Below are 27,917 nucleotides of genomic sequence, written 5' to 3' on the forward strand. Positions count from 1 at the left end.
ATGTCATTATAAATGTAATCTTTTTCACATTTTTGTACTCTGAAAACCAGTACCTTATAAGATAGTGCGTTTAATATAAATCAGTTAAATTTGAGAAATTAATAAAACAAATTTAATATTATGCCACTAAAGAACGAAACACATTCTAGTCCTTTTCACATAATCTTGATATAATATTATTAACTCTATAAAGGTGATACTCATATTATTGTTATTATACTCTATTCCGCACACGAAAAAGCTACAACCATTATGGGTTATACGGAACTACATTGTACCATACGGGAAGTATCAAAGGAACATTTTATGGTATCACATTTTTTTCGCTGTGTGTTTTTTGAACATGAGCCACGATCCGAGATCGCGTGGAGATAGGACAACATGTGGAGAACTGGAGAACTGGAGAACTGTACAACTGGAGAACTGGAGAGCCGGAGAACTGGAGAACAGGAAGGGAAGTGACTGCGCTATTTTCATATGCGCACACCGTTGCCTCTGATAACCCAATATCCCAGTTAAATTTGAAATCAAAAGCCGTAAATGCCGAGGCGGGGGAATTTGAATGCGCGCCGAAAGAGAGAGCCAATAAATCCGTTATGTTATGCATAAATCCGGCGGCGTGGGCGTCAGTCTCGTCAGTACTCGCTACGCAGCGCAGTACTCAGTACTCAGTACTCACTCGTACTTTCAATTGGAAGTGGGGAATGGGAATTGGAAGTGGAATGGGAATTCGAATTGGAATCGCCCCGCTCCACTGAGCGATTCCATATAAAAGCGTTGGCGCTGCCCAGCCGGCGTTTCTTTTAACCCAACAATGCCGCGAAGTGCGCTCATCGTTCCCGGTCTCATTTGGATCGCGGCCTTGGCCCTGGGCGCCACCTTGGAGGCGGAGCAGCCACCATCGCCCACGCCCTCGCCATCTCCCTCGCCTGCCGTCAAGAGAGGCCTGCTGCGGGGACAGCCCGCGGTGCCACCCAGCCCGAGATGGGGCGCCAACATGCAGATGCTGCGCCGCCACAACAGTAGGTACCCACCACCACTAGATTGCCACCAAAAGCATTCCTGGACCATCAGTTTGTGGAAAGGAGAGGGGTGGTAATCATTTCGATTTCTGTTTCTGAATACAAAGACAATCTAGGGAAGAATAGAGGTCAATCTCCTAAATGAGTTTTTAACCAATCGATTTAATTACTCAATGCTTTGAAGTAAACCAATATATATCTTATCATTCATTTATATATAACACTGCCACTGCATCTATTAACATAGCTGCAAACTCGTATTTTTTAATTATTCATTGATAAATTGTAAAGCCGCCTTAAGAAGTGTTAATGTTATAAATAATATATAGTAGTACCTACTTCTAGTTATAATACTTATCTCTGAACCCTTACAGGTCCCGCCTTCAACTTCTGGACGGAGGACAGCGAGACGAACATCTGGGAGCACTGCGGCCTCTTCGAGGGCGACATCATGCTCCACCGCGAGCTGCTGAGGAACGGGTTGCTCAACGAGCGCCTCACTTGGCCTGAAGCAGCCGTGCCCTTCTACATAGATCCCCAGGATTTCGGTGAGTAAGCCATTCCATCCTGCTCACTCCAGAACCATTGATGATCCGCCCTGACCAAACAGATACCAACCAGACCATGGTGATACTGAAGGCCTTCAAGGAGTACCACGACCGCACCTGCATCCGCTTCCGGCCGTACGAGCAGGGCGACAAGCACTGGCTGCTCATCAAGGGCAACTACTCCGGCTGCTGGTCGAGCGTCGGTCGTCGGTCTGGTGGCCAGGTGCTCAACCTGAACACGCCCAAGTGTGTCACGCATGGAGTGGTGGTGCACGAGCTGCTCCACGCCCTGGGCTTCTATCACCAGCAGAGCGCCACGGAGCGGGATGAGTACGTGAAGATCAACTGGGAGAACATCCTCGACGGCCACGCCCACAACTTCAACAAGTACGCCCGCACGCACATCACCAACTTCGGGGTGGAGTACGACTACCAGAGCGTCATGCACTACAGTTCCCGGGCTTTCAGCAAGAACGGAAAGGCCACCATCGAACCACTGGTGAGTCACTAGTCCCAAGCAGAGAATAGATAGATAGATAGATAGATAAATAGAATATACACATAATTGAGCGTTTATTGCTAGTCTTCTACATTATAGGAAATATTCAGTTTGCCCTTTTAATAATAATACTTCACAACATTAGTCAAATTGCATGGACATTCAGTAAATTCGCACTCAGACGACTTATCTTTTAACACTTACTTCAACAAGGATACTCTAACATTAACGTATTTCGACGGAAGAATTGTTATTTCCTAGATAATCTATGGAAAATATTCATACTTGATCAAGTATTAAATTCAACAGCAATAGAAGCATTTTAAAAACAAAATGATTTGATTGATTCATGATTTTATCATTGGCTGTTAGGTAGTTCTATAACGTTTGTACAGAGATACACGACCTAGAAATATGCTTAGGCTATCTAGATTATATGGCTTTCACTTGTTTTCTTGTTGGATGTATTGATAAAAGAAACAGATTGGTTTTTAGTAAGGCAGAAGAGAAAAGGTGACTTAGCTCTACCAGTTTCGGTTGAAGAGGTATTCGAAGTTGTTTAAACAGAAGTGAGATTCCCCGTGAGATTAAATGGTTATTGATGAGTTGCCTTCTATCTGCTCATGCCTCTCCTTCGCTGCCAGGATCCGTACGCCTCGCTGGGCCAGAGACGCGGCCTCTCCGACAAGGATGTGTCCAAGCTGAACGAGATGTACGAACAGGACTGCAGCGAGGACTACCTACTCAACTTCGACCGCTTCGGGAACTACATTGACGAGCTGCTCGACTACTTCCAGGGCAACATTCAGGATCTGCTCGGATAGAGACGCCTGATGCCAATAAACGAAAGTATCGGCTAGGTGACGAAAAACGTGAAGTGACTGATCTCGTCGAGGGTCTGGGCGGCCTCCCCGCGGAGCGCCGGGTAGGAGTGGTGTTCCGAGAGCTGCTGCAGTGCGAATCGCAGCTCGCCGTTCCAAATCCGCTGCACGCCGCGCAGGCTAAAGCGGGCCAGCAGTCGCAACAGCTGACAGGAGCGTTGCCTCAACAAATGGTGGCGACTCTGCAGGAGCGTTACGAAGCTCAGGCGCGGATTGAAGACGATCCGCTCCACCAGCTCGGCGTTTTCGGGCAGCTCCCGCAGCACACAGCCCATCAGGGCCAGCATGCAGCCAGCCAGGCGCACGGGGGCGGAGTCCGAGTCCGAGTGCCTGAAGTCTGCGGGGAGAGTAGAAATAGTTAACATTCTCGGGTTAACAGCAGCAATGGTACTCCTACCGTGCGTTAGGAAGTTCAGGAAGAGATCGCTGGCCGACAGAATGGCCACGGCATCGCAGAACTGCGTGAGGAACTGCTGCTGCAGGTGCACCAGGTGGCAGACCAGCTCGTACAGCCGGCAGGCCGTTTCCAGCTCCTCGACTGTTAGCTCCGGGATGCTCCGCAGCGTTCGGCTGAGCGAGCCCGCTGTAAGTGGAGCAGAGGCGGCAGAGTCGGAGAGCTGCTTGTGGGACAGGAGCAGCTTGCAGGCGTACATGAGATTGGGCACCAGCTTAACGTCCACGTAGACGTTGCGGATCAGCTCCAGGTCTGCTTGCAGCACTGGATCCACAATCACGAACGGCAGCGACAGCAGCTGGGCAACGCTTTTGAGCACTCGGGGAATGGCCTTGGAGTTGCGCAGCGGCGCCACAATAATGCTAACCAGGTTGTGCTGCTTCAGCGAGTCCAGTTCGCCGTCGAGCAGCTCCTGCACGGATCGGTTCAAGAAGGCCAGCCACTCGTCGTTCTCGATGGGCGGACTCTGCGACTCATCGCAGCTGTCCCAGCCAGGAAGCAAGCAGGGCGGTGTGTTACTATTAAGTAAGGAAAGTAAAGGTAAGGAAAGTAAGTGCAAAGGAGTCTTAGTAACCCTCGAGCTATGGCCACTTACTCGCTGCTCAACTTCTCCTCGTTGGTGGAATGCATTGAGTGCTTCAGTTGCTGTGCCTGTTGCTGCGGTGGTTGGGGAATCGCTTGGGAACTCGATGGAGCTGGAGGCTTTCTGTCCTGGTTGAGTTTTTCTTGGTTCAGCTTTTCCTGGGTAAGCACTTCTGTGGTCTTGCGATGCACCTCCATGTCGACGCTTTGGCCCAAGCGCACCGAGAAGTTGTCCAGGTTCTGGCTGAGCTTGCGCTTCTCGAGATCCTTGCTCCGGGACTGTTTAACGACGGCCACGACTTTCGGCTTGGATGGCCCCGCCACGGCCCGCAAGGAGGCCTGAAAGTCAAAGTTGTCGTTCATGTGGTTGAGGATCATGTTCGAGTTGCCGCTGACGAAGCAGGTGTGCGAGTTAAGCACCGGCTGGTGCACCATCGGCAATGCCCGCACACCGGACAGATCTCTGAAGGAGACGTCCGCGAACGGAACGACCACGCGTTGCATATTGTCCTCCACGTCCGTCTCAAGATTCTCCACGTCGCTGGGGGCAATGGCGTTGATGCTGTCGCGAGAGGTGCTCAAGTTCTCCGCTCGCGCCTCTCCAAAGTTCAAAGCTGCCAGGGCTTCGTCCAGATCACCAGTCTCTTGATTGGAGGGTGGCTTGACCACCTCCGCCTTATCCTTGACCGCGGGATTGGTGAAGGGCGACTCCTTGGCCGCCTCGGCCTGCGTTTCGGCAATGAAAATGCGGCCCTCGATGAAGGGATGGCACAGCAGCTGCGTCCAGGATATGCGCATGCCGGGATCCTTCTCGAGCAGTCCCTGCAGGAAGGAGCGACAGTCGCTGGTCAGCGTGCTCGGCCATTTGACGTCCTCGTGCTTGATCATCTTGACCAGGTGCAGAATGGAGCTGGCGCAGAACGGTGGCTGCCCGGCCATGCTCTCGTAGGCAATGCAGCCCAAGGACCACATGTCGGCATGGTGATCGTATGGCTGCTCCGCCAGCAACTCGGGTGCCATGTACAGCGGTGTTCCCTTGATGGAGGTGAGCACATGGGTGCCCAGGGTCATGTTGCGGGCCAGGCCAAAATCGCAGAGCTTGGCGTGCATGTTCTTGTCTAACAGGACGTTCTGGGGCTTGAGATCTCGATGCAGGATCCGGTTGGAGTGCAAGTAGTACAGGGCGGACACCAGATGGCCGGTCACCCGGCGAGCCGGCTCCTCGCCCATGGCTCCATTGTATGAAAGGTAGCGATGCAGGTCCATCAAAGCAAACTCAGTTACCACGAAAAGGTCCGTCTTCGACTCGAAGGACTCGATCATCTCGATGACGTGAGGGTGCTTCAGCCGAGCCTGAATGTCGCACTCTCTCCGAAGGTTCTTTAGCTCCTTGGTGGCTCTGCCGCGCTGCAGGATAACGTAATGATTCCGGTGTACTTGTTGCGCATGCATCGCCTACTCACCTTAGAGATCACTTTGATGGCCACAACCTTGCTGTCGTCCTTGCGCGTGGCCTTGTAGACGCACCCGAAGGATCCCTGGCCCACTAACGAGCTAACCGCGTAGCGGTTCATGGCTATTTCGTATTTAATTGGGGGTTTTCCCTTACTTTTTTTCTGCACAACTTTGGATAGATTGTTTGGAAGTGAGACCGTAGTTAGTTGCCTCTTAAAATACCACACGCTTAGGGAGCACTAAAGGAAGTACAAAGGAACTTTAATTGGGGATATGAAAATACTGAATTGTCCAAGTCAGAAACTTATTCGAATTTCTTGTGAGATAATTTTTGTTATTTTTACTTTGGACATTACGGCAGATAAATTCCAATCTTTAGAACAAATACCATTTGAATTATATATATTGTCATATATATGTATCCAATCCATTAGGATTGGTTGCGGATAAGGTTTTTATTTAAACATTTCCACAGTTTAAGTAATAAATAAATCACATCTAGGTACATCAGAACGTACCTAAAGAAGGAGGCACTAAAAAATTTCCCAGCACGGTCAAATTGCCCGTTTAGATAGTTAGTCAGTTACACGCGTCGGTCACACTACGCGGACAGGGCCGAAAACAGCTGATCGGTGTCTGTTTTTTATTGTGCAAAGGGAGCAATAGTCGTTGTGAAATAAATAATGATTACCACCCTAAACAAAGCCACTTAGTGAGAGTCGACCCGCAAACGCAGCACGATGCGCGAGCCCAATCTGTACGTGATCCTATCGCACGCGCTAATAGGTAAGTTCTCCGGCCGGCGGACGCCCTCTGCCACGCCTTCGCCTCTCGGATTTCCTTTCAAGCAGGGATTCCCCCAAAACCAACTTGAGTTGCAATTGCTATAACCCGATCTCCAGGTTCCGGCTTCTTCTTCCTGTACGTGCAGCATGTACGCGTGATCTTCGAGACGCGCACCAATATCCAGCAACTGAATCAGCTGGAACGGGAGGCGCTCCTGCGGCGCGAGGATGCCCTCTACTACGCCTTCTATAAGCGGCTGGCCGACGGACCGGACTTCTGGCACGGCTATGAGCAGCTGAAGAACGTCACGGACATCGAGTACCCGAACAGCGTGAATGTGCTGCAGCGCTTCTATGTGCTGCCCGAGTTGGTTACGGCGTAAGTAATCTACGGAATCCCTATTGTGCGGCTCCCTATAACCTGAACATTCTACGCCCCAAAGATACTTCTTCCATGTGGTGCGGGCCGGCTTCAATCCCATGGTCCAGCCCATGCAGTTCTATCTGGAGTTCGTGTGGCTCATGGGCGGGGTGACCCTGCTGGTCCTCTATCTCTATGGAACGCTGCTCAGCGAGAACGTGTTCGGTGGGATATACGGCGTGATCTCGTACCTGATGTTCCACAGCTTCGTGGCGAAGATATACGAGCGACCCTTGGCGCGGGAGAACTTCGCCTTTCCGTTCATATTCCTGCAGATGTTCTATTTGTGCATTTGCATTGGGAGGATCATCCATCGCCAGCGGCACACCTCTCGCTTGTTCATGGTAATTTGGAGACGTTGTTTGATGCAACAACTAGTCTTTGATATGCCTTATTTCCCCTGTAGATCTTCGCCATGTCCCTGTTCACCGCCTGCGCCCTGCTGTCCTGGCAGTTCTCCACCTTCATCTTCACCACCCAAATCGTGATCGTAATGACGTCGTGGAACCTGAGCGATCTGCCCACGGGATTGGCGAACGCCTTCGCGCTGGACTACTCGCTGTCGCACCTGCTCGGCCACGCTCTGGCCTTTGTGATGTCGCACGGCAACAGCCAGCTGCTCTTCACCTGGCAGCTGAGCGTCTCGCTGTCGCTGTTTCTGATCACCTTGGTGCGGCAGCTGAGGCAGGTGCGCAGCCGGCGGCTGGGACACGCCAACGATCCGCTGCAGGGCGACTACTTCTCGCTGAAGTTCATCCTGCTGGCGCAGCTCATCGCGAGCAGTATGCAGGGCATGCTGCTGGAGCTGCTGAATCGGGCGGGCGTGGTCAGTGCGCCGGACGGAGCGCACACGCACTACTTCGACCTGTGCGCCCACTGGGCGCTGCAGGTCAACGTGGGCTTCGTGGCCCACCTCTCCGCCTGCAACCCGCTGTACGCGCGCATCGCCTGGTCGGAGCTGTGGCAGCTGGTCAAGACGATGATCGTGAAGCCGTACTGCATGTACGGCGTTGTCATGCTGGCCATGTTCTTCCGTCGCTGGCGCAAGAGCGGCGCTCCGGCCAGCGCAGCCACCGAGGAGCAGCGCGAGCGGGCCCGCAACTACGTGCTGGAGGACTTCCTCGAGGAGCACCGCGTCTCCATGGGCGACATGTCCAACCGGCAGACGGAGCAGCAGCTGCAGCAGTGCTTCCGGCTGCTCGAGAGCTGCGACCACGACTACGAGCGGTATAAGCGCGCCCAGGCTCGCCTGCGCCAGGAGCAGCCGCCCGCCCGCGACGACTTCATGCAGGACATCCGGCGACTGCGGGCGCAGATCCACCGCAACAGTGATAAGCAGCGAAAGGAGCGGGCGCAGGGAACCAAAGAGGCTCCGGGCGATGGGTCGCCCGAGCAGAAGCCCGAGGAGGATAAGCACTTAGTGGAGGAGGAGGAGCGGAACGAGGAGGAGGAGAAGGAGAAGGAGCCAGGCAGCCCCAAAGAAGTCCCCGAATCCAATGCAGACCCCGCTGACGAAACGCTGCCGTCCAAGTCCGCCGGCCAGGAGGAGGGCGAACCCTCTGCCGCCGGCCCAAGCTCCAGCTCCACCTCCACCACCACCTCCTCCACCACCGCCGGTGGCCAGAAACGCCAAAAGCGCAGCGCGTCGCGGCGCAGCTCGGTGGTGCCCACAGCCAATGCACAGATACTGAACCTGCACTACATGTACAGCTTCCTGCAGATGCTAGTCTTCACCGTCATCGGACTGGCCGTGCGCAAGCTCTTCTTCCTCAGCTTCACGCAGGGCTGTGTCATTGCGCCGACGATCTGCTCGAAGGTGTGGTACCATCGCCAGCGCAACATCTTCTGGTCGGTCTCGCTGGCCGTCTTCCTGCTCAGCATGTTCGATCCGGGCATGGTGGTAAGTTGAACTTTGCCCTGCTTGCTCCACTGCTCCAATGCTCCAATGATTGTGTTGTTCTTGCGACTCCCCCGTTAAGAACATTCGCGAGGAGTACTTCCCCACGCGGTACACCCAGAGTGGCGACGACCTGGACAGCATGCTCGAGTGGATCAAGCTGAACACGGAGCGGGACGCGGTCTTCGCCGGCCCCGTCGAGATCATCGGCACCGTGCACCTGACCACCAAGCGGCCGATAGTCAACCATGCGCACCTGGATATGCGTCAGATGGCGTGAGTAGTCCCGATAGCAAGCGAGATAGCTTATCGCCGTCCCGCTTTTATTAAATGTGCCCCTTATCCATCCATTCACCTTCGGAACCTTCCGCCCTTGCAGGGATCGCACGGAGCACGTGTACTCGGTCTACAGTCGCCAGCAGTCGTCGGATATCTACAATCAGTGCGCCCAGCTGAAGATCCAGTACTTGATCATATCGCTGGACGAGTGCACCAACGAAGTGCGGTGAGTGGAGGCAAGCGAAGCACTCAAGTGCTTTCCCAGTGCTTGTCAGTTAATTTGTCTGAACCATAAAGATACCCAGATTGTAAGCGGTGGATTGATTGAGCACTTTCGCCCTCTCATTGCAGCGACGACTGCGATCTGCTGGCCATTTGGGATGACAAGCAGCCGGCGTACCAGAAGTACCCGCAGTTCTGCCACGAGCTGCTCCACAAGAACGTGCCCAGCTTCCTGAAGGTGTACGCCAACGACCACTACGGCATCATCAAGATGTTCTCGCAGAGCGTGCAGATCAACCTCAAGCACAACAAGATGCCCGAGATGTCCATTTAGGAGTGGTCGTTGAAGGTGGAAATGGAGGAGGAGGCGGAATGGCGGGTTGATAGGCTGGCAGTGGGGAATCTGCGACTGTGTTGTGCTGTACGTTGCTGTGTGACTAGGGATTAGCATTTTGCGATGTCTGTATTATGATTATGATGATTACGTTTAGTATTGCTGTGGCTTGCTCGCGGGCAAGGCAGCTGCCTCCTCCACTTCACTCCACTCCACTCCCCATTCTTCGTCTCCGTCACCGTTCCCGCTTCCGTTCTGTTCACCTGCTGAGAAATGATGGCAGTTAGCTAGTAAACTGGATGCATTTAGCAGCTTGACTTGTTTCTGTTCCACGCCGTTGCGTTCAGACCTCGTTTGGATCATTCCCCGCGCCCCTCGCATTCGAATAAGTTACTCTAGCCGTACGGACCGACTCTCAACTCTAAATACTTTCGTTAAGTTTAAGCTAAGCTTTTTACATTTATGTAGTATATGACGTGTGGTCAGAGAGGTGGATATCTTCCCGGAATCCACGATCCCAGACCCAAGAAGCTCGGGCAAAGAAGCGCATTTGCCAGGCAACAAGTGAAATAAAACGATAACGTTAAACAATAGCGCTGGTTTTTTACATACATATGTGCCATTTGGGACTCAAAATGAGTTGTTATCTAATATTTTTTATTTTTATTGTTTTATTAGAGCTTATACACAGCTCATTAAACAAATACACGTCTTTTTATTTTATTTTTCTCAAATTTTTTGAATTGTATTTTGACTTGGATGTCTGAGTCTATTTTTATAATATTTGCATACGTAATTTATTGTACATAGAATTTTACGATTTCGAAAAATAACGATTTTAAGGCAACCAATTTCCAGGGCTTATGTGTTGTCTCAATAGGTACTCCGCCTAAGGTGTTCCGTGGTTCGTGTATTGGCTTTAATGGGGCACTTTAAGGCTGGCAAGATACAGCCACACTATTTTTTGCCGTTTGCCAACACCTGACGAAAAAGACGCGTTTTTGCATTAACAAAAATCAAAGTTATTGTCAATTTTGCGCTCCTTTCGCGGCTCCATCACTCATTGCCATCATGCTCTACCTGGAGGACTACCTCGAGATGATCGAGCACCTGCCGCAGGAGCTGCGCGACCGCTTCACGGAGATGCGCGAACTCGACCTCGCAGTCCAGAGTAAACCAAAACAAAAACCGCGAATCCCAGATTACCACTTAACCATTCCCCACTTCCCGCTTCCGCAGACAACATAGACTCCCTGGACAAGAAGGCGCACATGTTCTTCAAGCAGTGCAAGCGCGACGAGCTGCAGCACGAGTCGATGGACACGGAGTTCCAAAGCCTGCGCGGCGAGTACTTCAAAGTGATGGAGGACGCCGACGAAAAGGTGGCCATCGCCACACAGATCCACGAGCTGGTGGAGCGCTACCTGCGTCGCCTGGACAGCGAGCTCTTCAAGTTCAAGTGCGAGCTGGAGGCGGACAACAACGGCATCACCGAGATCCTGGAGCGGCGCTCCCTGGAGCTCGATGGCAACTCAACGGCCGCCACTGCCCTGCTGCTCAGCATGAACCAGAAGGAGAACCGCTACTACGGCGCCAGCTCGGGCAACAGTCTGGTCAACAGCTCGACGGGCCATGCCTCCGCCGCTGGCGGCACAGCCGGCTCCTCCTCCATTGCCCTGGTCAGCGGAGCCACCGGCTCCGGCAGCACACTCTCCACCATCTCGACTGCGCAGCTGAGCTCCAGCCAGCGGCACCGCAAGCTGGAGAAGCGTCGCGAGACCATCTGCACCGTGCCCGTCCAGGAGAAGCGCGCCAATCTCAATCACTCGCTTCCCGTGGGCGGAACTGGATCCGCAACAGCTGTTGTGCCCGCTGCCTCATCGGCCACAGTGTCCGGCGGAGCTGCTGCCGCCCCCGCTGGACTGACCAACGTTGCGTCCGCCCAATCGCAGGCCTCCAATCACATCGGCAGCATCGCGCCCACACATCTCACCCTGTCCGTGGCCGTAGGCGTTAACGTGGGCGTGGCCGGTGGCAGTGGCGGTGGCAACCTGCCCGGCAGCTCGCTAGCCGCAGGAGCGGGCTCCCTGGTGCGCCAATTGCCCGCCAATCTAGCGCACAGCGTGCTGGCCAGCGCAGGAGGACAGGCGACGGCCGCAGCGGCGGGAGGGAGCGCCACACCCGTGGTGGCAGCAGCCAGCGGCCACGGACATGCCCACAGTGGACACGCGACCGGCGGAGGAGCCACAGTCACCTACAACCTGCAGCAGCTGGGCGGAGGAGCCGCCGCCTCCAGTGCCATTGCAGCGGCCGCCAGTCAGGCCATCGTGGCCACCCAGCAGATGCAGCAGGGCCGCCGGACAGCCAGTCTGAAGGCCAGCTACGAGGCCATCCACGGCACGGCTGGCACCACGGCCGAGTTCTGGTCGCAGGCGGGCCAGGGTGGGCTGCAGCAGTCGGCCGGCGGAGCGGTGACAGTGGCCGCCGGCACTCCACTGGCCAGCGGAGCAGTGAGCGGTGGCGGCGGCGGCGGCAGCAGCGGCTCCCATCACGCGCACCACTCGCAGTCGCACCACAGCAGCCATGGCCACGGACACGGCCATGGGCACGGGCACCACCACAGCAGCGGAGGCGGCCACAGCAGCCACCACCAGGAGAAGAAGCAGAAGAAGAAGCTCACCACGGCGCTGACGATGCCCGCCTCGCTGGCGGTCCAGCCGCTGGCCGGTTCCTCCTCCTCGGGCAACTCGATCGTCTCGGCGTCCTCGTCGCTGAGCGTGGAGTCCGTGGATATGCTCTCCACGGCGGCGGCTGTGGCAGCGGCGGCCTCAACGAACCTTTCGGCCGGCGGACTCACCCACTCCTCGCTCGCCTTGGCCGCCGCAGGAGCAGCTGGCGGAGGAGCGGGCGGAGGCGGCCTGACGGTGGGAGCGGGTGGCGGTGTGGCCGGCGGCGGAGTGACCGCCATGACCATGCCGGCCACCACAATGACGCCGGGATCCGGTTTGGCCATCGGCGAGAACGGCCTCGTCGTGGAGCAGACGAACGAGGGCGAGTGGTCGTACGATCCGAACGAGCCGCGCTACTGCACCTGCAACCAGGTGTCCTACGGCGACATGGTGGCCTGCGACAACGACGCCTGCCCGTACGAGTGGTTCCACTATCCCTGCGTGGGCATCACGCAGCCGCCGAAGGGCAAGTGGTACTGCCCCAAGTGCACCGCCTCCATGCGGCGACGCGGCAACCGGAAGAACTGAGGCTGACTGCGCCTGCTGGCGCCCCTCTTCCGCGGCGGGGGGCGGCGGCGTGGGCACCTGGTCGCGTCGCTAGAGGAGGCCGCATTCCAATGTGTGTATACAGAGAGTAACCTGAATCAGAATCCAGAAACAGAAAAAGGAAAAAATACAGAAACAGAAGCAGAGTATCCAATAAATCAAGATCAGCAAGAGAGGAGATCGAGGTTCTCATTTCTGGGCAAGGTGGAACGGTGACTTGCAGGCTGTGAAACGTAGAGAAATACATATATATATCGAAATCTTTATGAATGGAAAATGAAAAAAGGAACAAACATTTCAAAATTTGCGCATTTTGAAAATCATCGGAGCAAGTGCGCAGTTTGAGAGCCATCGCAAAGGAAATTGCATGCGATAAATGCATTGCTACGTATATACCGAACCGAGCTCTGGTCACACTGGAGAGAAAAAAGCATAGCGAAGAAAAGAAAATTCCCAGCGTCATTTGTGCAGCAAATTTGGTAAACAATAAACAGAGGCTGAAAAAGTGAGCGGGCCCATTCGGAAAGCAAACACTTTGACGGAGATCGGTTGCGAGAACGGCCTCAAGATTGGCAAGATACGGAAGAGCAAGAAAATGAGCTACAACGAGAAATCGGAGGCCATCACCAAGGAGGAGTGGCTGCAGCGCCTGGAGCAGTTCCCCTTCAAGCAGGCGGACATGAATCGGCTGATCATGAACTATCTGGTCACAGGTGAGCAGTAGCTAGTGTAGGCCACACTTGGACGCCGACTAATTCCGGGGAAAACCGCTTGAATTCACAGAGGGTTTCAAGGAGGCCGCCGAAAAGTTCCAGCACGAGGCGGACTTGGAGCCCAGCGTGGAGCTGAGCACCCTGGACGAGCGCATCCTCATCCGCGAGGCCGTGCAGGCGGGCCGCATCGAGGTGGCCACCCAGCTAGTCAACCAGCTGCATCCGGAGCTGCTCGGCAGCGATCGCTACTTGTTCTTCCATCTGCAGCAATTGCAGCTCATCGAACTGATTCGCGCTGGGAAGGTGGAGGAGGCCCTGGCCTTCGCCCAGACCAAGCTGTCCGAGTCCGGCGAGGAGGCCATGTTCGAGCTGGAGCGCACGCTGGCCCTGTTGGCCTTCGAGAAGCCGCAGGAGAGCCCGTTCGCCGATCTGCTGGAGCAGTCGTACCGCCAGAAGATCGCCAGCGAGCTCAACTCGGCCATTCTGCGCTGCGAGCACAGCGAGGACTCCACGCCCAAGATGATGTTCCTGCTGAAGCTGATCTTGTGGGCCCAGTCCAAGCTGGACAGCCGCTCCATCAGCTATCCCAAGATGAAGAACCTGGAGACGGCGCACCTGGAGCCCAAGTAGGGCTCATCGAGAGACGCTGTGGGTCTGCCAGCCCTCCCTCCTTCAACCTTTTTTTGCTAATGCTATTGCTATTGTATCTCTTTTTAATAAGTATGTATGTATGTATGCTGGATGTACGCAGTGATTATTAAATAAGTAGCCGGAAGCCAGGACTCTTCCTTCTTGCCGCCGCCTCACCAGCCGAATATGAGGTCCAGTGCCTTGTCCACCAGCCCGGAACTCTTCTGCGGCACATCTCTCGTGGGCGAGATGGCGTTTTCGCTGCGGGCCAACTTGTACGACTGCTGGGCGAACGGGCGAATGGTCGTGGGACTTGATGGCGGAGCCGTCGCCTCTGCATTGGCCAGTCCGCTGTTGTTCTCCTTGTCGATGACCGATCGGTCCGTGCAGCGTGCCACGCCCACCATCACGTTGCCGGCGATCACCTTGTGGTTGTAGTTGAGCGCCTTGTCGCTCTCGATGCGCGAGGAGAAGCGCACATGCATCCAATTGCCGTTCTGCGGGGCATGCACCACGTCCACGATGGTGCCGCACAGTGTGAAGTGCTGCAGCACCATCGAGCTGGCGCCGGGCGAGAACCCGAATATGGTGACCCAGAAGTCGGCCATCCGGGAATTGCCGGCTGCTGCTCCTGTTGGCGTTGCCGTGCCCAAAACGCCTGGCGATGCAGTGGCTCCCAGCGGAGAGCAAAGGGCCCGCATCGAGGCATTGACCACGTTGGGTGCGCCGGGCGCAAACGAATCGTTGGTCTGATAGCTCGGGAAGCTCTGATTCGGCGACTGCAGCTGCAGCATGCTCATGTGGTGATTCCTTTGTTGCGGGGTGCCTGGTTGTTCGCGGAGCGAATCGAACAGTCCTTGGGTGGGCGGACCCGCCTGGTGGTGGCTGTGCGTGGGAGCGGGCGTGGCATTTCCGCCCACAACAGGCTGGGAGAGATTGTGGATGCCGCCGCTTGCTTGGGCGCCAAAAAGCGTACGGCTGTTCATGGCCGATCGGTTGAACTCATGGGGACTGCTGCCGCCGGGCGAGGTGGCTGGACGTAAATACGAACACTTAAACATGGGCATGCATGGGCATTCAGGATTTTCCCGCCAACTTACCAAAACTCACATTGTAACGGCCGGGTTTCGGTGAGAGCGTGTTCTTGTGCGGCGTCAGTCCCTGAGGATCTCCCAGCAAAAAGGGCGGCAGGTATTGGCTCTGGTTCGAGCCGGGACTGTTCACAGGACTGCCCAGAGTCATTGGCTCCATTATAAAATCGGGTTAACAGTGTGTGCTTAACAAAAATTAAAACAACTAAGAGCCTAGAACTCCGATTGACGAATTACTAACGCCAAATATGAGAGAGAGCGAGAGGCAAGAAAACGATTAATTTCATATCGACGCCCCACAGGTGTTGTGTTAGTGTGGCCACGCGTTGATGGAGCATAAGCACCGTTTGCTGCCATTTCGTTTTGGTATTTTTACGGCATTACCACTCAGGTTATGATATCAGTCTCCCCAAACGGTCACTCTAGCGGCCACTTTGAACAACAACAGCACGCGTCGCGTCTCTCCGCCTTTCTCCTTTATTTTTTTTACACTCTCCTGACATTACACACGATTCCGTGTCGCGCGTGATTGGCAACAAAATAAAGATAGAAAAAACATAGTGTGCGCGGTGTGACAGCCACAGAAAACAACAGTTAAAAACATCCAGACACAAAATTTCAAAAGGAGAAGCAGACACCAGCGAGTAATCCAAAAGGCAGGACCTTCGCACGAGAGAGCAGAAAGGATCGAGTGAACTGATCAACGGGACACAGGGTGACATGTGGAGTCCGACGCACTGCAGTGTAACGGGTGAGTGGGGGCGAACTGGGAACACCCGTTGGTGAGATCGTTTTTTTTATTGTATTTTTGTATTTGTACGGCGAATAAATCGCATTAAAAAACTTAAACTCGTTTGCCGTCTGCGTGTGAGTGCGCGCTTGCATTGGTGTGAGCGCTTAAAAATATTGTCATGACAGATTTTTTTGTTGTAGACGTACCTATTAGAAATTTCACTTTCTCCCCCGCCCGCGCTCTCCCTTGTCTTTTTTCTCTCTTTCCTTGTGTGTTCCTGATTTTAGCAAATACCTTCTTTTATCAGTACTGTCTGATAAGATAATTCCCTTGCTTGAACATTCTTACTCATCGCTAGAAAATTGCTTATGTTCGGTTACCCCCTCTGTGCCTCTGTATTCAAACCCCCTTTGGCATTCTTGCACACGCCCGTGATGGCGCTTGTTTTGGGGCCTCTTGTTTACCTTTGCCATTGTTTTCGTTTTCTTCAGGGCTGAATGTCAATGAGAAATCGCAAATTCCAATTCGTGACAAAACACAAAGCGCGCCGATTCTGCTGTTCCCACTGTTCCCACTTTGCCAATGCCAATTGCCAATTGGCAATTATGGAAACAAATATCGAGTAATTACAGTCGAACTTCCTAAAACCTAACTACTTTTAGTCTTCGCAGTGTGTTACATATATATATGAGAGCACTTCCAACTAGAAGTAACCATATTTTGAATTTTTCCCTGCGAGTTAATAGTTTGAGCTATGGAAGTTTGACTGTTTGTGTAACTTTGAATGGCCAAAGTAAATGAGTCACAATTGTGGCCAAAGCTGCGTGGAATGTACACAAATCAAGAAGATAAACACTTGAGCTTTATAGATAGATGAATTCAGCGGATTGTGCCCCTCTCCACCTTGAACTTGCCCCGCTATCAGCTAGTACATACGTTCTTTATTTCACTTCTCATTTATTTTGCATATTTGCACAGCGCACAATGTTTTATTCCAGCGATTAAAAGCCAGAGTCGTTGACGTCATGGCAAATGAGCAAACAAATCATCGCCGTGGCTCTCCTAAATTCGCCGAGTTTCGCCTTGTTTGCCTTTTTGCCCACACACGCACACCTGTCAATATTTGCCAATTTCTTGATGAGAATGAGATGAGCGAGTGCCACGGAAACAGCTGTTTTGCGCTACTGTTCTCAGAGGACTTCTCTTTCCTCTCCTTTGGAGAGTAAAGGTCTTCCCACACAGAAAGAAAATTGTTTTTATTGTGTTGTGATATTATAATGAAATTGATAATTCGATTTAAAATTGCATAACAGTATTGTCTAACTTGCATTCGATAATGTTAAATGGCATTGGTTTTTTGTTAACAGCCTGCCTTTAGCTAATTAACTAATTAAAAAAAATAGATTTAGCTTTATTCACATATCCGAATTATATGAAGAATGAAAAAGCTTCTTTACCAGAGCTTATCGGTTTGTTGTTGAATTACTACTCACGACTATTTTTGTTGTGTGCAGTTTTTTTGTTCCACTTTTACCTGTCCCTCCTCTGTGTTAGATCATTTGCCACCCACCCAACCACCTGGTTTTGCCTTCTTACTTGAGGTTTTTGGATGTTTTGGAACCATTTCGCTCGGGAAAGTTCCTTATCGACTGAGCGACTCCACCCCGAAGTTGGTGAATTGCGTGTCTTGTTTTTAGCCGTAAATTCTTGGCGGCCACTCACTTACTTACACACCTACGGACACACCTGAAAATGAAAATTCCGCAGCGGGAAATTGTGCAATGCGCGGCGGGCAGCCAAGCAGACCCAAACAAACAAACGGCTAATTTTCCTTTTCATTTACAATTCGGTTTTGGTTTAGGCTTTATGTTTTGTTTGCTTTTGCAACGCATTTCAATGTGGTTGCACTGAAAATCAGAGTGGGCCACCCCGCCCTTTTCTATATATCGATAATGAAAGGGAGGTGGTACAGCAAATACCTGATAAGGAGAAAGACATTAGTAAGGGCTTCTGACGTTTGGGGAAATTCATCGTAATACATCTGTTAGTCCGATAGAAATTGGTGTAATATACACAAGAATTAATCCATGTGTTTAAGAAATGGTTTATTTAACCGTTTAAAGTGGATTTTATATGCCCCAGAACATAATAAAGCAAAGAATTTATAGTTGCAGCCGCAAGTTAACTTCTTAGAGTTTCCATTTCTGTGCAACACTACATCAAATGTTTTAATTTCGGCTTCTTGAGTTGATTACTGTGAAGAAAATTAAAACTAAAGTAAATGTAGCATAGAACAAATGTTTTGGCACCATATAAGGAAAAAACTTGGCGAGCAAAATAATAGCTTTTCAGATACAAATAATTAGAAGTGAAAATACCTAAATAGTTTGCTATGGATCTAGTTTTCCCTTTTCCGCATCATCAGTGATAGAAGCATCATTGAAATGACAGTAAATGCATTCACTATATCTTTTGTATTTTCCACTATATTCGCGGGATCGATAAGAAAATCGGCGCGATAAGAGCTGGACTGGGTGCACTTTGGTCACGTCAGCGGGGAGATGGCGTCTTGAGATTAAACTCACCTGCTCGGCCCCGTCTTCGTAATACCCAGATCTATCTGGAACCGTTTTAATGCGGCGCTGTCGATGCACTTATGCGAAACAGTTACGTTCCATTGCCCGACCCATTTAGCCAGAATAGAACAGAGAACCAAGAACTGAGAACAGAGAACAGAGAATTGAGAACTGAGAGTGGAGAGTGGAGAAGCGAGAATCAAACCGAACCGAAGCGGATCGGAATAGGGGAAAAACAGGTCTGGTTTTGGTTTGGATTGGATCCCCGTCCGAAACCCTGGAACTCCGATTGTGGCTCTCTCCTCGCATCGCGGGTCTCTGCAATTGATTATTTTCCAGTTCCAGTTCTTGGCCAATGGCCACATTCCTCCCAGCGCTTCCCAAAAGCCTCCTCCTCCTCCTGCTCCCTTGAATATTCATGCTGGGAATCGGATTCTTTTCAGCCCCCCACCCCCCTCTGCATTTATATTCAAAACATGCCACGATAAACAGAAGCCACGAAGGAGAAGCCCCTCCATTCCCCCTGATCCGCCGCCAAATGCTAATTGCCTTTCATTTGGGAAAAACTCTGTTTTATGTTTTCTTGTTTCTTACTTCTGTTTTCCATTTCCATTTCAAAATCGCACGGCTTCGTGGGTTCAATGCTTGCGAGCAAAGAAATTGTTTATGCATAACAATAAAATGATCCGCCGTGGAATGGAATGATGGAGTGGTGCAGTGGTGGAGTGGTGGTGGGATCCATTGATAGACCGTTTACTTTGATCGGCGCGCATTTTCGCATTTTCGCACGATCCGCACACATTGTATTGTGCTCGATGTTGCAGTTGCAACATTAATTGCGGCTAATGCTTTTCATCAAACGGGATCTGTTTGTGCTGTAATGCTGCACAATGCGGGCCACAAAGTTGGCGGATTGACCCCGCCAGTTTGGGTGAACCGCTTGTAACTTGTAGCACGTGTTGACCAATGACCCGTTGGCCTGTGACCTGTGACCCGCTGCCTTTCGATTGGGACAGAGAGCTGTTAGCTGGGTTATCTGGCAATTGGGAAAGCAGTCGCGGAGATCAGCTCGAAATTGGTACCAGAGCAGACCAGACCGACCATACCAGACAGTCGCTAGAAGAACTGAAATCCGAAAACGGGAACGTGGCAGCAAGTGGCTCATTAGCATGCGTGCTCGGATGCCCAAGGAGCATTGGCCCCGGGCGCAGTTGGCTTTTTGAAATGTGTGTGTGTGTGTGTACGCCACGCCCACCACCACCATCCACCGCCAGCCCAAAGAGTTCGAGAGACCAGAAAAAGTGGAACACGAAAGTGCGTGCTGGGAATTTCACGTTTAAATCGCTGAAAGAAGCCAGAAGCTAGAAGCTCTAGGTCTGCTATTTTCTTCTTTAATATGATCACTGCACCGTTTCTTGGGCGACGATTGCTGGCGGGGAGGAGGAGGGAGGGATCGACCGGGAATAATCTCCGTGACTGGTGCAATCGCCCCTTCTGCCTCTTCCACCCGGAGCACAGTTTCTCTTTGGGGGAAAGGTGTGTGTGGATTTTGTGGTCACCTGTGGTGCATCCAAGCAGCCATGCAGCAGCAGCAGCAGCAGCAGCAGTAGAAGCAGCAGAAAACCAGAGAAGCAGGCGGAAAATCAAACAAACAAGCAAACAAGACGGACACTCGACGAGAAACGATTTCATTGAAATTAATTAACCCAAAAGTTGACCTCTCCTCTCCTCGGCGCACAAGAGTCGGAAAGGTCAACAATATGCGACGGCAGATACGAATGGTATTATTTACTCTATTGTTGCCGTCGTCTGGGGTCGCATAAAACAAAAAGCAAAGGTGCAGCCCGCATGTTTGTCTCATTTTTATTTTTTTCCTCCTTTTTTTTTTTTAATTCGACTCTCCCGTGTATTTCCAGAGGCTTTTAGCTTTAATTGACAGTAAACAAGAGGGGAGAAGACAGAGGGGGAGGCGGGGGCTGCGATTAAATCATTCTTGTGGCCTGTTGGCTGCCATCCATCGGGGGTTATGTCTCTGGATCGGCAGCAGTAGCTTGGAATCGGATTGGAATTGAATCGAGGCGATACAAGCAGCTCGTTCGTTCGATCGCACTGAGGAATTTCTCTTTTTCGGCATCGAAGCCAACCGTTATTTTCGGCGGCAATCGAGTATTTGGGGCACGAGCAGAAACCAAGCGACAGGTGACTCATGGGGCTTATGGAGCCCCCGAAAATGGCATGACTAAACCCGCCCAGAGGATCCTTAGCTGGGCCAAAAGCGATAGCTACATACCCATGGTCGCTACATGGTTGTCATAGATAATTGTTGCTTTGGATATTTTTGCGATATTAATTGATTTGCTGGCATTGAATCATCACCCACTCGCTGCTGTTTCTGTTTCGGTTTCTGTTTGCCCCCGAAAATACTCTCGATTGCCGCGCGCCCCTGGCACGTGATTAAATCGAAATTGAAATTGAAATTGAGAGGAGGGGGAAGAGTGCAAAGAGTGTGAAAAGCGCTGGGCTTCTGTTTTGGCTGTGATTTTATCGCCTCTCTATCAGATCGAAGCACTCACATGCTGATGATGATGCTGATGACGACGATCGTCTGGCGAAAATCAAATGCGCAACTCTTGGCACAGTGGGCTGCACAAGGTAATTGTGTGTTTTTGCTTTCCTGGGAGGGGAGGGTGTACTCGCATTGTAACACTTTTCTCTTTGGATGCCCGAAAGTGTCTGAAACACAGCCATTTTAGTCCACTGTGGGGGCAGAGCCATTATTTTCGAGAGGCGGCCATAAAAGCGGACCAACTTAACGGTTTCGCCGTTGGTGGATCGCCGCACTGACCGCTCCCCCCTCGCCCCAACTACTTTGGCTGGCTTTTGGCTGTTGGCTTTTGGTTTTGCACGAGCATTTGGCGCTGTTTGCCTTGTTTTCTTTCTCGTTCTGTTTGCCTTTTGCCATTTAGCATTTGGCATTTCTATTTTGGGGCGCCCCTCCATGCAGAGCGACACATCGCAGACATTCGCGTTATGATGGCCCATTGCCAGGGCACTCGGACTGCGGAGGAGGAGTCCATCGATCTCTGGCCGGATTTGCATGCCACTCTCTAGCTCTTCAGCTCTTCAGCTCTCCAATTCTCCAGTTCGCCGCACGAGATTTGCCAGTCGGTGGGTTTATTGACAGCCACATCCACAAACACTCGTGGTCATCCATCTTCCCAGCCATCCATCCAACCATCCATCCATCCATCCATCGATCTGTTTTGTTATTAGTCTTTAAAACTACAGTGGAAGATGGGCAGGTGAGGCGAACGCCACTCATTGATCTCCGAGAGCGGCCAGATTATCGATACTAGCCAACGGCTTTAGCCTCAATTATGGGCCACTAATGTAAGGAGAAGAAATAGGAAAACGGGAAAAGCAACGGCTAAGATCCCAAATTGGCTTACAGGCAGGCAAGCTGGCCAAATGGCCAAATGGCAAGACGGGAAAAACTGTTAATGCGATAATAATTATGAGTCGTCCGCCCTGGAGAGCAAAAAAAAAACAAAAACAAAAAAACAGCAGAAGAAAATGAAACTGAAAAAGATGCACTGCAAATCTGCATTGTTGTCAGCAGTCAGCAGCGCTTTCCCGCTTTTCTTCTAGTCGATTTTCACCGCCTTTCGTTGACAGGGCTTTTCACTTTTCGTTTTATTGTTTATTTGCCCGGTAATTGCTTCTTTTCTCTACAACTCTTTTTCACATTTATATTTCGTGTTTTTTGCTTTTTGCTTTTTGTTTTTGGCATTACGAAACGCTGAAGGGGATTGCGAAGGCAGAGTTTGTGCAAGTGCCCAGTCACATTTGAATAATCGAAGTCGGTGGCTCTGTTACCCGGTTTCCACATGAGAGAGAAGGGTGAACATATGGCCAGTGGAATGACCTCCTCCCGGCTGCAATCCAAAAATAGACAGCTCCACTGTTCTGTTCGGTTCTGTTCTGTTCTGGCAGTGACTTAATTTCTGTCCCCGCCACTCCGATTCCGATTCCGATTCGTCTTCATTTACATTGCGATTTCGGTTCCCATTTCCATTTCCGGCAGCTGTGCAGCCAAAACAGCAGCGAACTGGATTCCCTATCGGTGGGTAGCCGGCGCCGAGGTCTCTGCGAAAAAAATGTAAAAAACAAAAAAAAAAAAAAAAAAAAACAAAAATGAAACCACAACAGAGGCAAATAAAAAGCGAATCTAAGCCAGCGATTGTCGCCACTCGGTCGAGTGAATCACTTCCCCAAATCTGCGAGTGCCGCCGGTCCAGCCCCCTCAAAAAGCCCCCCAAAGGCCAAATGCGAGTTTCACTCGAGCGAGCGCCTCGTGACCTCGAGAGCCCAACCATCCGGCATTCAGCATTCGGCATCCGGCAGATATGAAAGCCGAAAGCCACCAGCCATGAGCCACCAACCACCAACCACGCAACCGCTCAGATCGCAGATCCCCAAATCCCAGCATTGTTTCCAAACGGCCGACTCCTCCAGTTACATTTATGCATGCCTCGCCAATCTCTTTTCCCAGCCGCATTTGCTTTCCATGATCCCAACGTAGTCAGCATTTAGTTAACTGCCTTCTTCGATGTAGGTTATAATTGTCACACTCACACACACACATATTTCGGTGAGAACTTATCTCCCTAGCTTAGTGTACAATTATTCAGAAACATGGACGATATATTTCTGAACTTGAAAGACTCTATTACGCATTTTCTGATATGGGTTGCCGATTCTCTGGGCTGTGACTCCTCGAACCGCTCGCTATCGCCTAGAGATTTGGGGTCCTCTTGCCAATGCCAATCGCTAATCCTCTCCAATTCGCATCCAATTGCAGTGCAGCGAGCGCGGGGCCTGCTGACGAAGGGCAAGAATGGCACCAACAACTGCTTCGTCACCATTGCCCTGGGCAAGGAGAAGTACCAGACGTCCGTCAAGGACAAGGCCGAACCGGCCGTCAACTGGAACGAGGAGTGCGAACTGTAAGTGAAGAGTAAAGAGTGAACTCTAATACGTATTTCCCTATCACCTAACCTATTGCCTAACCCATTTTGCTTCTTTGTTTAGGAAAATCCCCGATCAGGGCAACCGCGCAGAGCTCACTCTGACCTGCCTGCACCGGAACAATCTGGGCATGGATGAGTTCCTGGGCCAGGCCACGCTGCCCCTGAACGAGATGGACGTGTACGATCGGCCGCGCGCCAAGTGGTTCAAGCTGGAGAGCAAGCCCGGCAAGGAGAAGAAGAACAAGGAGCGCGGCGAGCTGGAGGTGCGCATCGCCTTTGTGGTCAAGTCCGGGTCGCTGACCGATCTCAGCAAGAAGGACAAGCACAAGTCTTCCATTGGCCAGCTGGCCAGTTCGGTGGGCGGCAGCCTGCTGTCCATCGGCAATGGCGACAAGCGGCGCGGCATCAAGAAGCTGGCCGGATCGCTCAGCTCCAAGCTGCACATTCGCAGCAAGAAGAAGGAGGCGGGCGCCGACGACAGCAGCTCCTTCGGCGGCTCCTTTGCCAGCTTGGGCACGCCGAACAGTTCGACGGGCCGCGGCCAGAACGGCGGCAGCGGACGGCGAAGAGGCGGCCAGCGGGCGGGCGAGGCCGATCCCGGCGTGATCAGCGAGGACGAGGACGAGTTCGTCTTCGACAATCTCTCGCACAAGAGCTCCGGCAGCTCGCTCAACATTCAGCGCAGCGGTCTCCAGCCACCGCCGTCGGCTGTTGCGGGAACCCCGAACTTTGCGCCGCGACATCCGTCGCCCCTGCTGAACAATGGAGTTGGCGTCATCGCCGGAGCAGGCAGCGGCAGCGGGAAAGGTAAGCCAGCAGCGGTTTTGCCAGCTACGCTCGATGAGGATGCGCCCATCGACGCGGAGATGGAACAGCTTGAGCTCGATTTCAGTGTCCGTGCCCGCGTGCCCAATGCCAGCGGAAATGGAAGTGGAAGTGGAAGCGGAAGCGGGAGTAGCACCCTGCCAGCTCCCTCGAAGCCACCGCGTATTCCCGCATCGCTGGCGGATGAGCAGCCAGCTGCTGGGAGCCTGGAGCGTGAGAAGCCAAAGGAGAAGCCCAGCGACGCGGATGAGTGGGCGTCCAAGTTGTATGGCGGCGGCAAGTACCTGGAGATCGGCAGCAGTGACTCGCTGAAGCGGCGCAGCTGGGAGGATCGTGTGCCGCTGCCTGTGAGCGTTGAGGAGCCACCGACACCGCCAGTGGTGGCCACGTCAAGCTCCTCGTCCAGTTCCAGTTCGGACAGCGATGACGACGACGACGACGAGCATCCACCGCAGACAGCTCCACCGCCAGTGCCCGTGCCCGTGCCGGTGCCTGCTTCCATTCCCCTCCCCACCGCCGAACCGCCGTCGGTGGCCAAGTCCTCGTCGCTCTTCTCGCCCGACGTGGAGCACCGCAACTTCGATACGTTCAACGCCAGCTTCGCCAAGTTCGAGCAGCGCAACAGCACCGCCATCTTTGCGGATGAGCCCGAGCTGGAGGACCTGACCGCAGAGCTGGAGAAGCCAGTGCCCACGCCAACGGCCCGGCCGAAGCCGCAGCCTCGTGTTCTGGCGGATCAGAGGGCCGAGGAGGAGAAGGCCAGGGCCAGGGAGGAGGCTGCGCGACAGCAGCGCGCCGAGGAGGATGCCCGCCTGGAGGCGGAGCTGCGATTGAACGAGGAGCGGCTGCGCGAGGAGGAGGCGGCCATGCAGCGCGAACTGGAGGAGGAGGAGGAGAAGGAGCGCCAGAAGCAGCTGCAGCTGCAGCTGGACGAGCAGCAGCGACGCGAGGCCAAGCGGTGGGAGGAGGACCAACGGCTGCTGAGCTTCGCCAAGCGGTCCACTTCCCTTGAGGAACCGGTCGTCGAGAAGCTGGAACCCAAGCGTGAGGAAACGGCAGAGTTGGAAACGGCTGAGCCGGAGCACAACTTCCTAACGCCCGAGCAGTCGCCCAAGGAGTTCCAGACGAACGGCAGCGGAAGCGGTGAGCGCTGGGAGAAGCGGCTGGGCAAGTTCAAATACGGCAACAAGCGAGGTGAGCTGATCAACCCGATCCGAACCGAACCGAACCGAACCGAAATCCAGGGCAACCACAACCACCAACCAACCAACCACCACCGAAACTCCTGACCTCTCCAAAAGCACAAAAATCCGGCGGCGGGCAAAGAGAGGGAGTACGGCTGGCTCATAAACGCTGGCGGATCGCGAAGCGCACACGAAACCGAACCAAGCTAGTTTCCAGTCAACGCTGTCATCTGTCGCGTCATCCTCCTCCGAAGCGCCACCTTAGCCCCATCATTCCCCTATCATTTTCCATCCTTCTTGTCTGTCTTTCATGTCTGTTTCCTAGACTGTCCTTTCCTTCCTTCCTTTTTTTTCTTGTTTCCGTTGTGTTTCTTGCATCCGCCAGTGAATTTGCATTGGAGCCTAGGCCAACCCAAGCTCCTCCCTCATCCGCACGCCCTTTACTTGAAACCTTGTCTAACCAACTCTGTTACTCTTTTCCTTAGATAAATACAACAACGAAAACGAGAGCAACTCGCCCAGTCCCAAGTCCACGGAACGCATTATTATTGGTCACGAGAAGTCGGGATCGCATGCTGAGCGTCGCTCGGAGATATCCGCCCAGTTGGCCAAGAAATACGAGGGAAAGTCCCGGGAGGTAGGTTTTCCATCAAATCCCTTGAAACATAATCACTCATTTACCGTTTTATCATCAGGAACTGATGCTAATTGCCAACGGAATGGAGAACGAGGCTCTGCTGCAGCGACAGCGGGTGAAGGAGCTGGAGGATTACCTGGACAACCTGCTGCTGCGCGTGATGGAGACGCACCCGAAGATCCTGCAGAATCCCTATTCGCGCACCACGTCCGCCAAGAGGTACGGCACCTGGTCATTCTGGTCGCTCAGCCGGACCACGCCCACCCACTAACCAACTGCATGTCCCTGACTTGACTGACTTGCCGGTAGGATTGTTGATAGCCGAACAGCAAATAGCCTCTTGTGATCGAAATTCGTTGCCTCGCCGGATGGAAATTGATTTTTATCTATTTTATACATGCTATTTTGTGTACTTCAGTCCATTTGCCTTGAATATGAACAATCCTATTTCGATCTGAATGCGCTTCTTTATTAACCAATCTTGTGTCCCACCACCACCCATCACCCAAAACCCACCCACACTTGCTATTTATAACCCTTCACCACCACCACCACCACCACCGATGATGTGCCCTTTGCGTTTTGTGTTGCTCGTTTTGTTTGCCTTCTCTTTTTTAACCGAATGCATTTTTGTGATTTCTCTTTATTTAGTTATAAAAATTACATCAATATGAATGACTTTCTAAAGTAAGTGCTGCGCATGCTGCAAGTTGCATTTAAGTAGACACTTAACCAACAATCCCCAACAACAACAACAACAACAACAACTACGACATCACCAACAACAACACCACAACCCCCAAACAACAACAACAACAACTAGAACCACTGCAAGACACGGTTAACGAGAACCGAAAGGCGACTCTGGCTGGAAAAGAGATGGAACCACAAAGGCGGGATCGAAGTAAGATGAACCGATGGTGACCCACTGACTTTTCACTCCATCTTCGCTGTCTCGCTCGCTCGCTCGCCTCTGCTACTATCCAACAGCTCTCGCCCTCTCTTTTCTTTTCGCTTGCCTGTTTTGTCGATGGTTTCCTGCTCCCCCTAGAGCTTAAGATTCCCCCACTTGCACCCACACCCACACTCACCTTGCACCTGAACACCCAAAACCCCCCAGCAAAATCGTATTATACTCAATCGTATCGTTCTGTATTGCAGCGGTTGAACAGCCAAAGTGGGAACTGCCTTGTGTCGCGAGCTGGAGAGGATTGGCGAAGCCCACGGGGTGCAGTCATCGTAACACCAATCGAACACCAAGTTGCCTTTGCCGTTGACAGCGAAATTCAAGTGCTTTCTAAACCGTAATGCTAAGAAGAGGGAAACTAAATGTACACGTAACGCAGTTAGGCTTAAGGAGTGCGAAATTTGATTGTAAACCGATATTTACGCAGCATTCGTTCTTTGTCGTTTGCTGCCCACTACTTACTAAACTAACGAACTAAATTAATTGTACTATACTAAACTACTATGTTGAGTCCAGCGGTCGCTAGACCATCGATTGCCTTGATTCGAGTCCCTTGTCGATTGATTGAAATTATCCAAAAGTATTTTGTTTATTTTTTTTGTATGTCAATTTTTTTTGTAATATTGTGCAAAAATAAGTTTGAGAAGTCTTTGTAAAGTGCCGCGAGGGAAGTGGCCTTAGTTGATTAAGTTTTAAATTATTTATGTTTTAGCCGTTAAGCAAAAGGGGGGAGGGGGGATCAACCTATGTCCCCCGCCAAACACCACACACAGTTGATATATGTTGATACTACAATGATTTTACTTATTGATATACACGCAACCAGAATAAAAACATTTTTAAATTAATAACTGATCGTTGTTAACAGACTTGTTGA

General features: G+C 52.1%; 7 protein-coding genes across 11 annotated transcripts; 5 read left to right on the plus strand and 2 right to left on the minus strand.

Moving 5' to 3' along the window:
* Nucleotides 1-656: 656 nt before the first annotated feature.
* Nucleotides 657-2,946, plus strand: LOC108088705 (zinc metalloproteinase nas-14). Its single transcript, XM_017186647.1, has 4 exons — nucleotides 657-1,022; nucleotides 1,397-1,570; nucleotides 1,633-2,069; nucleotides 2,714-2,946. The coding sequence occupies exons 1-4, from the start codon at nucleotides 815-817 to the stop codon at nucleotides 2,891-2,893; spliced, it is 999 nt and encodes a 332-aa protein (XP_017042136.1). The 5' UTR covers nucleotides 657-814; the 3' UTR covers nucleotides 2,894-2,946.
* LOC108088704 (serine/threonine-protein kinase fused) lies at nucleotides 2,120-5,665 on the minus strand. The gene is made up of 4 exons (XM_017186646.2): nucleotides 5,450-5,665; nucleotides 4,000-5,393; nucleotides 3,348-3,922; nucleotides 2,120-3,287 (listed from the first exon to the last, which is right to left on the minus strand). Exons 1-4 carry the CDS (start codon nucleotides 5,558-5,560, stop codon nucleotides 2,926-2,928), a joined length of 2,442 nt encoding a protein of 813 aa, XP_017042135.1. The 5' UTR covers nucleotides 5,561-5,665; the 3' UTR covers nucleotides 2,120-2,925.
* A 357-nt stretch (nucleotides 5,666-6,022) lies between these two features.
* On the plus strand, nucleotides 6,023-9,972 carry LOC108088706 (C-mannosyltransferase dpy-19 homolog). The gene is made up of 7 exons (XM_017186648.1): nucleotides 6,023-6,227; nucleotides 6,344-6,605; nucleotides 6,670-6,991; nucleotides 7,054-8,547; nucleotides 8,627-8,820; nucleotides 8,924-9,049; nucleotides 9,175-9,972. Exons 1-7 carry the CDS (start codon nucleotides 6,182-6,184, stop codon nucleotides 9,377-9,379), a joined length of 2,649 nt encoding a protein of 882 aa, XP_017042137.1. The 5' UTR covers nucleotides 6,023-6,181; the 3' UTR covers nucleotides 9,380-9,972.
* Nucleotides 9,973-10,327: 355 nt separating this feature from the next.
* On the plus strand, nucleotides 10,328-12,832 carry LOC108088631 (inhibitor of growth protein 3). The gene is made up of 2 exons (XM_017186548.2): nucleotides 10,328-10,550; nucleotides 10,619-12,832. Exons 1-2 carry the CDS (start codon nucleotides 10,451-10,453, stop codon nucleotides 12,634-12,636), a joined length of 2,118 nt encoding a protein of 705 aa, XP_017042037.1. The 5' UTR covers nucleotides 10,328-10,450; the 3' UTR covers nucleotides 12,637-12,832.
* A 124-nt stretch (nucleotides 12,833-12,956) lies between these two features.
* On the plus strand, nucleotides 12,957-14,142 carry LOC108088633 (glucose-induced degradation protein 8 homolog). The gene is made up of 2 exons (XM_017186551.2): nucleotides 12,957-13,367; nucleotides 13,438-14,142. The coding sequence occupies exons 1-2, from the start codon at nucleotides 13,250-13,252 to the stop codon at nucleotides 13,995-13,997; spliced, it is 678 nt and encodes a 225-aa protein (XP_017042040.1). The 5' UTR covers nucleotides 12,957-13,249; the 3' UTR covers nucleotides 13,998-14,142.
* LOC108088632 (nucleoporin Nup35) lies at nucleotides 14,063-15,386 on the minus strand. Its single transcript, XM_017186549.2, has 2 exons — nucleotides 15,098-15,386; nucleotides 14,063-15,030 (listed from the first exon to the last, which is right to left on the minus strand). The coding sequence occupies exons 1-2, from the start codon at nucleotides 15,246-15,248 to the stop codon at nucleotides 14,171-14,173; spliced, it is 1,011 nt and encodes a 336-aa protein (XP_017042038.1). The 5' UTR covers nucleotides 15,249-15,386; the 3' UTR covers nucleotides 14,063-14,170.
* Nucleotides 15,387-15,490: 104 nt separating this feature from the next.
* On the plus strand, nucleotides 15,491-27,891 carry LOC108088629 (rab11 family-interacting protein 1). 5 transcript variants are annotated; one of them, XR_001771235.2, is made up of 7 exons: nucleotides 15,492-15,839; nucleotides 23,259-23,403; nucleotides 23,489-25,446; nucleotides 25,922-26,073; nucleotides 26,132-26,292; nucleotides 26,725-26,977; nucleotides 27,235-27,891. XR_001771235.2 is itself a non-coding variant. In XM_017186546.2 (6 exons), the coding sequence occupies exons 1-6, from the start codon at nucleotides 15,809-15,811 to the stop codon at nucleotides 27,239-27,241; spliced, it is 2,454 nt and encodes an 817-aa protein (XP_017042035.1). In that variant the 5' UTR covers nucleotides 15,492-15,808; the 3' UTR covers nucleotides 27,242-27,891. The 5 variants fall into 5 exon arrangements, 3 of the variants coding, with proteins under 3 accessions (XP_017042034.1, XP_017042035.1, XP_017042036.1); XR_001771236.2 differs by having other exon boundaries at nucleotides 15,493-15,839; nucleotides 23,489-24,234; XM_017186546.2 differs by lacking the exon at nucleotides 26,725-26,977.
* Nucleotides 27,892-27,917: the final 26 nt, after the last annotated feature.

Source organism: Drosophila ficusphila, unplaced genomic scaffold (assembly GCF_018152265.1).
Source record: "Drosophila ficusphila isolate 14025-0441.05 unplaced genomic scaffold, ASM1815226v1 contig_198, whole genome shotgun sequence".
NCBI lineage: Eukaryota > Metazoa > Arthropoda > Insecta > Diptera > Drosophilidae > Drosophila > Drosophila ficusphila.